This window comes from Myotis davidii, unplaced genomic scaffold, assembly GCF_000327345.1.
Source record: "Myotis davidii unplaced genomic scaffold, ASM32734v1 scaffold84, whole genome shotgun sequence".
NCBI classification, from domain to species: domain Eukaryota; kingdom Metazoa; phylum Chordata; class Mammalia; order Chiroptera; family Vespertilionidae; genus Myotis; species Myotis davidii.
This window is the reverse complement of record NW_006295735.1, coordinates 1,112,007-1,126,064: the sequence shown is the minus strand read 5'-3', so window position 1 is coordinate 1,126,064 and position 14,058 is coordinate 1,112,007. Positions and strand designations below refer to the sequence as shown.

Sequence of the window (14,058 nt, the reverse complement as noted above, 5' to 3'; positions counted from 1 at the left end):
CCTGTCAGCCCGCCCTTAGGAGGGAGGACAATCAGAGGAGGTAAATCAGTCTCTCATTTTCAAAGACGTAAATAGATTATGGAGGCCTGAAAACACATTTTTTCTATTAATTTATATTTTTTCAAATAGCCTTTTCTCCCTCATTAACAGTGCATGTTTTATTTCATAAGTAGCCTAGAAAAGACAACATAAATTAATAAAGTTCATTTTTTTATGATAAGACTATGTTACCATAAAAATTGTGTCTTTTCTCCTTAGGAATAATGAAACTCATAATTCTATGAACACTTGCAAATTCTTTCCATGCTTCATTAACATTATTGACTTATAGATTGGCTACTTGCACAAATTCTGATGATTTAGTAACAATCAAATTAAAAAATCTTACCAAATAAGATCTTTTTTCTCCCAGTGAGATGTAGATTTATAGACTATTAGAACTGGAGGAGACCTGAGAGGTCATCCAGGTGTGTTGTCAACTCAACAATGAAGACAGTTGTGCCCCAAGAAGGTAAGTGAACAGGGATGGAGCAACTCAGAGATGCCAGGTGGTTATTGCTGGAGCTGGGTGTCCTGAGCAGGTGCAGTCCTCATCCTGCGATGTGAGTTCTTTGATTGAGCTTCTGTTCATTTGCTATAGGTTACAGAACTCCCTGGAAAAGAAGAATTTTGTTCTCCTCCCTATGCACACTACGAAGTTCCTCCCACCTTCTACCGCTCCGCCATGCTCCTTAAGCCCCAGTTGGGATTGGGCGCGATGTCCCGTTTACCTTCTGCAAAGAGCAGGATCCTGATTGCCAGTCAGAGGTCTTCAGCAAGTGCCATCCACCCGCCAGGACCCATGGCAACAGCTGCAAGTCTCTACAATTCTGATCCTTCAGGTAACCCATCCAACAATGACTGTTTTCCCTGCTGCACTTTTAAATAGTTATCATATAAAATGTGGCAGCTGTCTAAAATATGAATGCCTCACCCTTTTTCTGTTATTCCATCTGACATTTATCAAGACTTAGCTATCTTCAACTGTCACCTTCATGGCACCTTTAAAATGATGGCCCTATAACCACTTCTTGTAGTTTCTCCCGCCTATAGTACATCCTGGAGGCCAGGATTCCGAAACATTATCTGTAAAAGGCCAGATAGTCAATGTTTTAGGCTTTTTGGGCTATGATAGTCTGTGTTGTAACTACTTAGCATGGAAGCAGCACAGGTAAGACGTGAGTGGATGGTGCAGCTGTGTGCCAATATAGTTTAATATTCAAGAACATTGGGCTGGGCGCCACCTGCGGGCCACAGTTTGTCAGAGAGCTCCTCCTACAGGCTGGCACCGACCATGTCACTCTGTTTTCAACTGTTCACAAATCTTGAACACAGAACGGCCTGCACCTCTCCTAGCCCTGTCACTCTGCCCTGCAATGGCTGGCCAGTGTCAGCTCCTGCAATATCCTCTGCACGTCTTTGTTTTTCCTTTCATTCTTCTTATTGTAGGTTTAATGTATCACTTTATTATATAAATAATACATATATAAATTTTTTCAATATAGAAAAATAGAAAGAAGAAAGTAATACTACTTATATTTTAGCACCCAGACAGATTCAATATTATGGGATTTTTCTTTCAATTTGTTTTCTTTCTATGCATTTTTCTGCTACTACGCATTTTCAGCATAGTAGCTAAAATAACACAAATGTGAGTTTTGTTTTTTTCCTGTAAATATCATATTGTAGGCATTTTCTATGCCAAAATGTTTCAGAAATATTTCATGGCTTCCTAATAGTGTTTGTTCATTTATTCAACAAATTCTGGTACTTATTTTGTGCCTGCAGCTATCATAGAGGATGGCAGCAGTGAACAAAACAGAGCTCCTGCCTTCATGCAGCTGCTGGTCTAATGGGTGAACGCGACAATAAAAACAAGCACAGAAAGAAACACACAGTTATAAGTTGTGATACATGTCACCAAAGCAAGGAACATGGTGTTTGAGAAATTGCAACCTGAAGAGTAATGTGGATGGGACACAGGTGGGAAAGTGGGTTACTGGGGAATAACAGTAGAAATGAGGTAACCATTGTACCACTGGCTCTTGGATTCTGCTTACTCTGAACTATTTTCAATAATGTTGCAATTGGAACCTTAGTGCATACGTATTTGCCTTCTTTCATATTGTTTTCTTAGGATAAGCTATTTTAAGTGTAATTATGGGATATGCATATCTAAACTTTTTACAGGCTAATTTTTTAGAAAACTTGTAATAATTATTTTCATACTCATGTTTTTTCAACATGCTTCTTCTTGCCATACCTTTGCCAGTATTAAATATTAGCTTTATTACTACTACTACTATTATTATTACTTTTATTTTATTATTAGTGGAAGGGGACTTTCCTCACCTCTTTGCCATTATATTACTCTGTGAATTGGCGTTAACTGAGGTAATTATTGATGGTCTTAATAATTAGTTTTTTGACAAGCACTTCTATAAAAGATGAAATTATTTTTTGATGATTCTCATGATAATGTGATGGACCTACATATTGTTGTCAGAGCTGCTACAGGTTAGTTATGTATTCAGTCACTCATTCAACAATTACTGCTGAGGGACTTTGACATGTCAGCACTGTTGTAGGTGGGGAGGGGGAATAAAGCAGACAACAGACAAAAATCCTTGCCTCTGAGGAGCTTAAATTGTAGAATGGGGGTGGGGCAGACTTTTCTTAGTGAGCAAACAAATTACATGGTGTATTGGGAGAAATAACTAGTACTGAATAAAATGAAGCAGAGATGGATGGGAATAGGAGGTTTGAGACATAAAGCAGGAGGGTTACAGCTTTAAATAAGGTGGGCAGAAAAGGCCTCCCTGAGAAGATGGCTCCAGATGAGGTGCTGAGGGAACCATGTGGATATCCTGGGGGAGCCTTCCAGGCAGAGGGAGGAGGGAACCATGTGGACATCCTGGGGAGCCTTCCAGGCAGAGGGAGGAGCCAGTGCAAATGCCCTGAGGTGGCAAGAAGGCCAGGGAGGTGGGAGCAGTGAGTGGGCAGAATGGTAGGTTCAAGAGCCATGGCAAGGGTCTGACTCTTACTCTGAGTGAGCAGACCAGTGGAGAGTTTGGAACTGTGCAGAGTGATCTGACTTTTGTGTAAACAGGATCTTTCTGAGTCCCATGTTGAGAGCACACACTAAGGGGACAAAGGCAGAAGCAGGGGAAACAGCTGATGCAGTGACCTGGCAGTGATGTGAGACAGTGAGAAGGTCCGGCACACTGAATGGACATGAGCTGGGAGAGAAAGAGTAATGAATGGAGACTACAGGGCTTTGGGCCTGGGCAACTAGGAGGATGGAGCTGCCATTTAGGCAGGCGGGGGGCAGGAGTAGGTGTACAGGGGAAGGTAGGAGCTAATTTAGGAGACCAGAGTTGGGAGGACAGGATGCAGCTAGAGACACAAAAGTGTTGGTAAACAGTAGGTGGACCGTGTTTAAAGCCAGGATGTCCCCTCACTGGGTGGCCATTGCTACCCAGCACCGTTTCACCTTCACCTTCATCAGTGAGTTATATATTTGATGTAAAATTGGATTATGTACTTTTTTGAAATAGCATGATATAGCAAATGTTAATAGTTTTATCTTATGTACAGAATTTGGAAAAAGTTGAAATTGAAATTACCAAAATTAAACTTAGTTGAGATTGATCTTGCAAGAGTCAAATTTCCAGGGAAGCAATTCCTTTAGAACAGGGGTGGGAAACGTTTTTGTGAGTGCATGCCAAAACCAGCAAAATCTCTGACTCAAAATTCTTCTGTATGCCAACCCTAATTTTTTGAGAACATGTTATGCCTACTTGATATCTCTTAAGGTGGACGTATGTGAAGAACCTTGAAGAAATAATAAAATTCGAGCGACAAAAACAGTATATAATGATAAAAAATGCATTTTCTTTTTAATCTATACATGTACACTGATAGACCGACAGAAAACTTTGACTCTGTTTGATATTATCAGTGGGATTTTTGCTGCTCCATCACTGATGACACAGATTTTACATCAGGTTTGTATTTCGTGACCTTCAGAGATATGCACGAGCTACTACTTTCATCCATCAGGCTACTCCTATTACGAGACTTAACAAAATTCATCACTGAGAACAAAGATTCACAATTGTAAAGGGAAGATTATAAGAGAGGGTTTCACGTGCCAGCAAAGGTTACCGGCGTGCCATGTTTGGCACGCGTGCCAGGGGTTGCCCACCCCTGTCCTAGAGCTATCCTTGAAGCCATCTTTGCTGGCCAGTGTCCCATTTCTGGCAAGCCTTTTCTTAGTTTTCCAAGGAGGAACCAATTGGAAAGTGGAAGAGAGAGGGAAATAATTTCTCTTCCAGTTCTCCGAATTTCCCAAATCTTGAGAAGAACTGCTCAATAGTTGACTCGATGATGTTTAAAAACAGCTTTTGAAGGCTTTGACAGTATGTTCTGTCATCTTTTGGGAGGTCTTTGATGTGCCTCTTGAGGTTTGGGAAATATCTAAATCTCTCACCATCCACATCCCTCTTAAAGACTTCCAGTTTCTTTTCAAAAGCCTTTATGTAACCAAACATAACATCAAGTGTCTTGCTAATTCCTTGTAATTTAAAATTTAAGTCATTCAAATGTTCACAAAAATTATAAATGGAAGATTATAAGAGAGGGTTTCGTGTGCCAGCAATAGTTACTGGCGTGTCATGTTTGGCACATGTGCCAGGGGTTGCCCACCCCTGCTTTAGATTATTCTGCCTGCAATGCCCAGGGGTGGCAGGAAGCTCCTTATTTATTCATTTATTTATTTATTTATCTTTATTGATTAAGGTATTACATATGTGTCCTTATCCCCCCATTCCTCCACACCCCCCCTCATACCCTCACCCCCCTGTTGTCTGTGTCCATTGGTTAGGCTTATATACATACATACAAGTCCTTTGGTTGATCTCTCCCCCTTACCCCCACCCTCCCCTACCTTCCCTTTGAGGTTTGATGGTCTGATCCATACTTCTCTGTCTCTGGATCTGTTTTTGTTCATCAGTTTATGTTGTTCATTATATTCCATAAATGAGTGAGATCATGTGATATTTATCTTTATCTGACTGGCTTATTTCGCTTAGCATAATGCTCTCTAGTTCCATCCATGCAGGCAGCTCCTTTGGCTCATATGTGCTCTCACATTCGGGCTGCGGCTGCCACTTCCTCTGTGCAGTTCAGCCCTCACCAGGACAGGGAGGGACGCCCCAGCCCTACTCCTTCGGGACCCCAATCCTTTACCTCGGGCTTCTGGGTATCTTCTCTTAGAGAAAGTTGTGTGTTCACACGGGGAATTATCGGGTCCCAGCACAGCCTGTGACAATGATGACTGTCACCCTTACGGGACACTGAAGACATGAAATCCTTTCTTAGTGCTGTTGGGGTGGGGGGAGGGAGGGGAGAGGAGGGGGACTGGGACTGACGATGAGAAGTTCTCACTCCAGACAATGGGAAGCTCTGGAGGGTGATGACAACTCAGCTCCAATTGGCTGCTGGGCACCAGAGCCGTGCTGCAGCCCTTTGCTTGGCCTACTCTCTTGGCTTATCCCAGGCAGTGGCCTCTCCCTTGCGGGCCACGTTGCCAGAGTCCCCAAGCTTCCTGGACTTGCACAGCAGTGCCCTTCACTCATTCTTTCCTTTCTGCAGAAATCCTTCCCTTTTTCTTCATGTTTTCCTCAGAGCAACCCCCTTTCTCCTCACACACTCTATCTTACTATTTCACAGGGTTCTTTAAATGACACCTAAAGAGGATGCCTGCAGCTACAGGTGGGGCAGGTCAGCAGAGCCCACAGGGCAGGGGCGCCCTGGGGAATCTGTGCTTAGAGCAGTGGGGGAGTCAGGGTGGGAGGCAGGCGTGTCCATGGCCCTGTCTTCACCACACAACAGTAGGGAGGCGGGCTGACTGACAGACATCTTTACACTAACCATTCTGTAAGACTGAGTGTGAAGAGACTCTCAGATACAAGCACCTCTAGAGCCACTCACTTTATTTGTCTGGAGATAAACAGGTTAAAACAAGAGCCTGTGCTCAACACAATACCTCGGGCCGGAGGCCTGGCTATGCAGTGGAGAATGCCTGTGCGGACCTCACACAAATAGCGAGATGCAGGGAGAACTCGCCTTTTGAGAAATGAGTGAGAATCAAACCCGCCTCCCCTCACCCTCTCCTTTCCTCACCAGTACATACTAGGTCCAGGAGGTGGGAGCCTGGGTCCCAGGAAACACAAAACTTATTTTCTTCTGTGTTTATCTTACTTCTTTTACTACCATTACACCATTATTACTGTTATAGCTCTTCTTTTCCATATGATCATAAAGTTTTATGGGCCTCTTTCTGCCTGTTCTGGTCTGAGATGATGTGCTGAGACTGGGTCTCTCCCTTTAGCAGCCCTGGGTTCCAGACGGGCTAGGTTCAGCACAGTCATTTTCAAAAGCTCACTTCAGCTACCAAGAGGATAGTAAAGAGTCCAGTCTATACCTGCTGCTTTTAAAGCAAATGATCCAGTCCCTAACCACTCTAAAAATCTCACTCCCCCTTCACTCCTAGACTCTCATATCCTGCAATGCTTTTGGAGTCCTCCCTCTCCCCAATTCTCAAATATCTCCCAGTAATCCTCCCAGTCTCCCCTGATGCCCACCCAGTCACTGTCATCAGTATCTTCTCAACTCCTGACCCATACACAGTCTCACTGCCGCTGGATCCAAAGTGGCAACAGATCTTTCTTTCTGGCTCTACCCCTGTGCTATGTTCGCCCAGTAGAAGGATGGAGAAGTTCCAGACTTTCTACTTTATAACTTGAGAATCTTTGAGATTAGGCCGCATTGTTTCTTTTTGGACTCTCACTTACGTTTTCACTAGAGGCCCAGTGCACTACATTTGTGCACAGAGGTGGGGAGGGGGTCCCTCAGCCTGGCCTGTGCCCCCTTGCATTCTGGGACCACTTGGCGGACATCCCCCAAGGGGTCCTTAGTGCTGCCTCAGAGGACCCCTGCTGCTGTGCTCACCAGTCATGAGCCCGGCTTCTGGCTGAGAGGCGCTCCCTCTGTGGGAGTGCACTGACCACCAAAGGCAGCTCCTGCATTGAGTGTCTGCCCCCTGGTGGTTAGTGCACATCATAGCGACCGGTCAATTCGTCGTTTGGTCGATTTGCATATTAGGGTTTTATTATATAGGATTAGGTGAGATCTTCCCGTGTAGCTATTTGCACAAGAAATATGTTCCATGTGGGAGAAACAGCACACAGAGGCCCTGAGCTTGGCATGGTCAGAGACCAGGAAAAGGGCCAACATGGCTGGAGTAAGGAGACGTGAACAGTAGGAGAGAAAGTAGGGAGGTGGATGATGTCCAGATCACAGAGGGCCTTAGATGCCGTAGTAAGAAGTTTGGCTTTTAATCCAAGTGTGACGGGAAGCCCCTAAGGCTTAGGGCCTAAGCATTGAAAGAATGATCTATGCTTATTGAAGATCATCTTAGGTAGTCTGTGTAGAATACAGTAGAAGAGGTAAGAGTGGAAGTGGGAGACCAGTTAAGAGCTGGTACCCAGATCCAAATAAGAGATCCTGGTAGCTTGTAGAGCAGAGGGAGAAAGGGATGGGATTGTTGGGCTACATTTTAGAAGCAGAGCCAGTAGGACTGGATATTGAGGGTGGGTGATGGAGAAAGAGAAGAGCTAATGAGGACTTCTAGAATTTGGCTTGAGGAACTGGATGGATGGTGATGCCATTTAAGATAGGTTGACTAGCCAGGGGAGTGGGAGAGAGAATAGGCCTCAGAGAAGAACAGAGAATTCTGTTTTGGAAGTTCTAGTGGAACCATCACAGGGGCAATTAGATATATGAGCCCCAAGCTCTATGAGAGATCAGAGCTGGAGACTGAAATTGGGGGTTCACCAGATGCTACTCTAAAGTCAAGGGGGTCAGGTGCATATTTTAAAGGAGCAAAGAGAGTGGATCTTGAAAGTTCTCATCCCAAGACAAAAACATTTTGCAAATATATGTGGTGAGGTATATTAACTAAACTTAGTATAGTGATCATTTTGCAATATATACAAATGTCGAATCATTATATTGTGCACATGAAACTATTAAAAATGTTATGTCAATTAAAAAAGAAAGAAAAATGTCAAGGGGCCGCAGCTAGAGAGCAGAAGGCACCTCAGGATGGGTGCCTATGTTCCAGCATTCATGCTTTAGCAAAGAAGAGGAGAAGCAGCAGCCAGGGTAGAAGCGGGAACCCAGGGGGATCTGGTGTCCAGAAAGCCGAGAGAAGCAGGACCTCAGAGGAGCAGGGAGACATCAGTCATTTTGAATGCTTCTGAGCAACTAGGTAGTTTGAGGGCAGAGATGGGATCTGTGAATTTGACAACGTGGAAGTCATTGGTTATCTTTACAAGAGCAATTTCAGTGATTAGGCCTTGGGAAATATTCCTGATGCTTCCACCTGCGCTGGCTTTATGGGTACTATTAGGGGCATCATGGCTTTGGAGTGGCCTAAAAGGACTCTGGGTATGCAGTAAATCATGCCACCCACAAACCAGACTTTCCCAGTTTCTACATCATAAATTAATGCTCCTTCCTAAGATTCTTAAGGCTTACAGATCTTGACGCGACTGTGTCTGCTGAAGAATAAATGAACCTAAGTACTTCCTTACCTCTTACCTCATGTGCTCTTATATACAGTGTTTTCTGACTCCGCCATCATGCCTAAAACGAAGCCGTACTGCCCGCAGGCCCGGGAATGATGCTCAGGAGCTGCTTCCATGCCCAACATAGAGCAGGATTGTTACCCGCTTTGGGTGGACATAAAATCTGGATTAGGGGGATCTAAGGTTGTGTATGTAAACAGTTTGCTGTTAGATCCCTCAGTTCTGAGAAGTACAAAAAGGTATTGCTTTTTTATTAGATCTGTATATATATTCATCTTATTTCTTCAGAAAAACATCTCTCATGGCCTGAAGCATTATGTAAAAAGTGCTGACCTAGACAGTGTATAGCATGTCAGAATGTAACTTGTACTCATGGAGATGTGTGCCCATGGTGCTGAGGGTGATGTTTTGTGTCAGCAATGCTATCTGAAAGAACTATATTTTTTGTGAGAAGTAAAATGTCAGAATAGAAAAATTTTAAAGACTAGATAAGAATACTACATTATATAAGTAACCAGCGAAATTCAATCAGGTAACAGAAGTTGGGACCATTTTTCTCAAATTACAACCAGTTTTGTTTTGAATTCTGCTTATTAAGGTAAATTTTACTTTAGAGTTCAACATACTTTGTGAACTTTCCTCTTTGGTACTTTTTTAAAAGGACAGGATGAATCTTACCAAATTTTAAAATGTAGACAATTAAGTTAATGAAATATGTCTCAAAGAGCAAGTAAACTCAGTTGGAACAATTTAAAACACAAACACAGTATTTGTTAAAAAGTCTGACTGGTCATGATAATGCCAGAAAATTCAGCAAAATGCCAGCATATGCTCAGTATTTCTAAAGTTAGAATTCTAAGGTGTCAGCACTATTTTTCCCTTATGGGTTTTGCCTTTTCAGTGCCGAAGCATGTGATAACTCTGCGTTTTCTGACTAGTATGAGAAGGCTGGTGTCTGTGAGATATTAGCAGGAAATTGTTGGGATACCTTCAGATAGCAGTAAGGCCTTCACCTCTTCCCAGTCTTGCAGCACTCAGGGATAGGGAGAATGAGGCCTGGGGAGGCAGGCATTTGTTCAGTAAACAGCCCAGCACTGGCTCCGTGACAAGCACTGTGAAGTGTTTCTGGAAGGTGTTAATACAGGGGAAGAAGGTTAGCGGGAAAGTGGAAGGGTGACATGGGAAATTCGTGGATGGACAGAGTGGCACAGTGTGCAGGAAGAACATGGCGGAGACACTGAAGTGTGTGGCTTCTTTAGGAAAGAGGGACCAGTTCACGGAGAGTCACTGGAAACCAAGCCAGGTGAGCAGATTGGGGACAGATTCGTGGTCATTATCATTTGTTTTTATTGATTTTTAGAGAGAGAGGATGTGAGAGGGATAGAGATAGAAATATCGATAAGAGAGAAACATCACTGCACACTTCCTGCTGGGGATCAAGCCCAAAACCCAGGCATGCTCCCTGACCAGGAATTGAACCAGTGACCTCTTGGTTCATGGGGTTGATGCAACCACTGCGCCACACCAGCTGGGCCATCATGATCATTTTAAAGTTGAGGGTCTATGTGGTAGAGTTCAGGAGCAGATGGGAGGCTGTGTAGTTTGCTGGGCAGTCCTTGTGCTCTGAGTCAGACTAAGTTCTCATCCCAGACTCTCGATTCATTAGTTACTAAATTCACAGCTCTCTGAGTCTCAGTTTCTACTTCTCTAAATTGAGAACATTAACAGAAACTAAAACAGTAGATGGTTGAGAGGAGTCAATGGAAGCTCTTAGAATAGCACCTGGCATTCAGAATGAAATCAACCGGTCAAAACACCTCCCCTGGCCTCCAAGGCCAGGTATCCTGCCTCCTCCCTCAAGCCTGTTTGTGTCCCTTCCTTTCTCCTCTCTGCATGCCATCCACAGTGGCTTCCATTCAGTTCCTCAGGCACGCCAACCTCCTCCTGACCTAGGGGCCCCTGTACTCACTATTCCTTCTAGAACATACTTTCCCCAGCACTCTCTAAGACTGGCTCTGTTTCCTTCTTTATGTTTTAGCATAATTGTCACTGCCCCAGAGAGAAAGGCTACCCTGACACCTTCTCCACAGTGACACCTTCCCAACCAGATGCTTTCTAACAGATTATCCTGTTTGTTTCCTTCACTGTCTTTATCCACATCTGTAGCTATGTCACTTTGCTTGTACATATTTAATACGTTTCAACCCACTATAATGTATAGTATACGAGGACAGAGGGACTTATTTCATCAATATCTATAGAATAAATGTCAATAATAGCAGCAGTGGAAGTAATAGTAGTTTTTTTATCATTATGGAAAGTTGATTAGGTTATGAGATATTTTGGAGCAGGGTGGGCAGATTAAATGCCAGATAGTAAATATTTTAGCTTTGTGGGCCAAATAGTCTCTGTTACAACCACGTAGCTTTGTGGTTGTAATGCAGAAGCAGCCATAACTAGTATGCAAGTGAATGAGGCTGGCTGCGTTGCAGTAAAACTCTTTTTAGAAAAGCAAGTGGCTAGGCTGTGGGCTGTAGTTTGCTGACCCGGCCGACCACTGTTTCAGAGAATCTCCAGCCTTTGAGATGATTAGATCCACTTTTTTGTTGCTTTATCCAATATTCGTTCAGCTACTCAACAAAGATTTTCTGAGGGCCCATTATAGGCCAGGTGCTAGTCTCTGTGTTCCATGTCTTTTTGGGGATACAGAGATTAATCAGTAATTACAACAGGAAGAGAGAAGTACATGATAGACACCTGAGGAGGGGTATTTAACTCAGCCCAGGCAGACAGGCGCTCTGGAAAGATTCCATAAATGAGGTGAATTGAGGTGAGTTTTGGAGGATAAATAGGAGTTGTTTTTCTCTTACAACTTTATTGAATTTATTGGGGTGGCAGTGGTTATTAAATTAAATGTTTCAAGTATACATTCCATAATGCACGTCTGTATATTGTATTGTGTGTTCACCACCAAAGCCAAGCCTCCTTCCGTTGCCATTTATCCCCCTTTACCCTCTGCTTCCTCCCTTACTTTGTTTTGCAATCACCATACTGTTGTCTGTGTCTGAGCTGTGTGTTTTGTTTTTGTTTTTCGCTTAATCCCTTCACCCTTTTCAACCATTCCCCACCGCTCCCCACTCCCCCATCCACTCTGACAACTGTCAGTCTGTTCTCTGTATCTATGAGCCTGTTTTTATTTTGTTTATTTTGTTCATTAGATTCCGCATATAAGTGAAACCATATGGTATTTATCTTTCTCTGACTGGCTTATTTCACTCAGCATAATGCTCTTCAGGTACATCCATGCTGTCTCAAAAGGTAATATTTTCTTCTTTTTTATGGATGTGGAGTATTCCATTGTGTAAATGTACCACTGTTGTTGTTTATTACCTACTCGTCTACTGATGGCACTTGGGCTGCTTCCAAATTTTGGTGATTGTAAATAATGAATATAGGAGTGCATATTAGTGTTTCAGATTTTTTCGGCTATATTTCCAGATGTGAAATTGCTGGGTCCTAAGGCAGTTCCATTTTTAGTTTTTTGAGGTAACTCCATACCACAGTGTCTGTACCAGTCTGCATTCCCACCAGCTGTGCACAAAGGTTCTCTTTGCTCCACATCCTCACCCAGTGCTTGTTGTGTGTTGATTTATTGATGATAGCCATTCTGACAGATGTGAGGCGGTATCTCATTGTGGCTTTAATTTGCATCTCTCTGTTGATTAGTGACCTGGAGCATCTTTTCATATGTCTATTGCCCATCTGTATGTTCTCTTTGGAGAAGTGTCTATTCAGGGCCTCTGCCCATTTTAAAATTACATTGTTTGTTTGTTTTGCTGTTGAGTTGTATAAACTTTTTATAAATTTTGGATACTAACCCCTTATCGGATGTATCATTTGCAAATATGTTTACCCATTCAGTGGGTTATCTTTGAGTATGATGCTGGCTGTGGGTTTGTCATATGTGGACTTTATAACTTTGAGATATGTTCCCTCTATTCTTATTTTGCTGATAGTTTTTGTCGTTAAGTGTGTAATGGATTTATAAAATGCTTTTTGTGCATCAATTGATATGATCATGTGATTTTTATTCTTCATTTTATTTATGTGGTATATCACATTTATTGATTTGTGGATATTGTAACAACCTTGCATCCCAGAAATAAATCATGGTGTATGACCTATGTAATATGTTGCTGGATCCAGTTTACAATATTTTTTGAGAATTTTAGGCTCTATGTTCATCAGGGATATAATGGGCTATAATTTTCTTCTTTTTTTAATCCACACCTGGGGATATTTTTTTTCATTGATTTTTAGAGAGAGTGGAAGGGAGGGAGAGGAAAGAAAGAGAGAGAGAGAGAGAGAGAGAGAGAGAGAGAGAGAGAGAGAGAAAGAGAGAGAGAAACATCGATGTGAGAGAGTCATATGGATTGGTTGCCTCCTATATGCACCCCAGGCCGGGGAGCTGAAACCACAACCCAGGTATATGCCCTTGACAAGGAATTGAACTCATGACCCTTGGTGTGTGGGCTGAGAAACACTAACCAGGGCTGGCCTATAGTTTTCTTTCTTTGTAGTGTCTTTATGTGGTTTTGAAATTAGGATAATGTTGGCCTCATTAAATGAACTTGGGAGTCTACTCTCCTCTTGAATTTTTTGGAATAGTTTGAGGATAGGTGTTAGATCTTTGAATGTTTGATAAAATTCACCTGTGAAGTCGTCTGGTCCAGGACTTTTATTTGTTGAAAGTTTTTTTTTTTTTAAATACTGCTTCAATTTCATTAGTTGTAATCAGTCTATTCATATTTTCCAATTCTTCCTTGGAAGAATCTTGGAAAATTTTATGTTTCTAGGAATTTATCCATTTCATTCAGATTGTCCAATTTGTTGACTTATAATATTTTCTCACAGTCCTTTGTATTTCTGTGGTATTAATTGTTACTTCTCCTATTTGATTTCTGATTTTACATATTTGAATCCTCTCTCTTTTAGTCTTGACTAGAAGCCCAATGCACAAAATTCATGCAAGATTAAACTTTTGCAGCCGCGGCAGCTGCCTGGATCCCTCACTCGCAGCCACGGTGGCTGCCTTGATCCTGCAGCTGCAGCCATGGCTTCGTCCTGGAAAGACATCTGGTCTAATTAGCATATTACGCTTATATTATTATAGACTAGAGGCCCAGTGCAAAATTTGTGCCACAGGTGGGGTCTGGCTGGCCAAGTCCCAATTGGGTGGATCAGGAGGAGACAGGGGAAGGTTGGCCAACTGGCCTGCCCCGATCAGGCCCAATCAGGGCCGGGCCAGCTGGGGGGAGGGGCCATGGGCATTGGGCTGAGTGGGGGCAGGGTCTGCTGGAGGTTG

General features: G+C 42.9%; 1 protein-coding gene across 1 annotated transcript in view; it reads left to right on the top strand.

The window, feature by feature from the left end:
• MTUS2 (microtubule associated tumor suppressor candidate 2) overlaps positions 1-14,058 on the top strand; it is a 529,958-nt gene that overhangs the window by 198,849 nt on the left and 317,051 nt on the right. Inside the window, 1 exon segment of the mRNA XM_006770370.2 lies at positions 641-881. Within this exon segment, the coding sequence (XP_006770433.2) occupies positions 641-881 (241 nt within the window).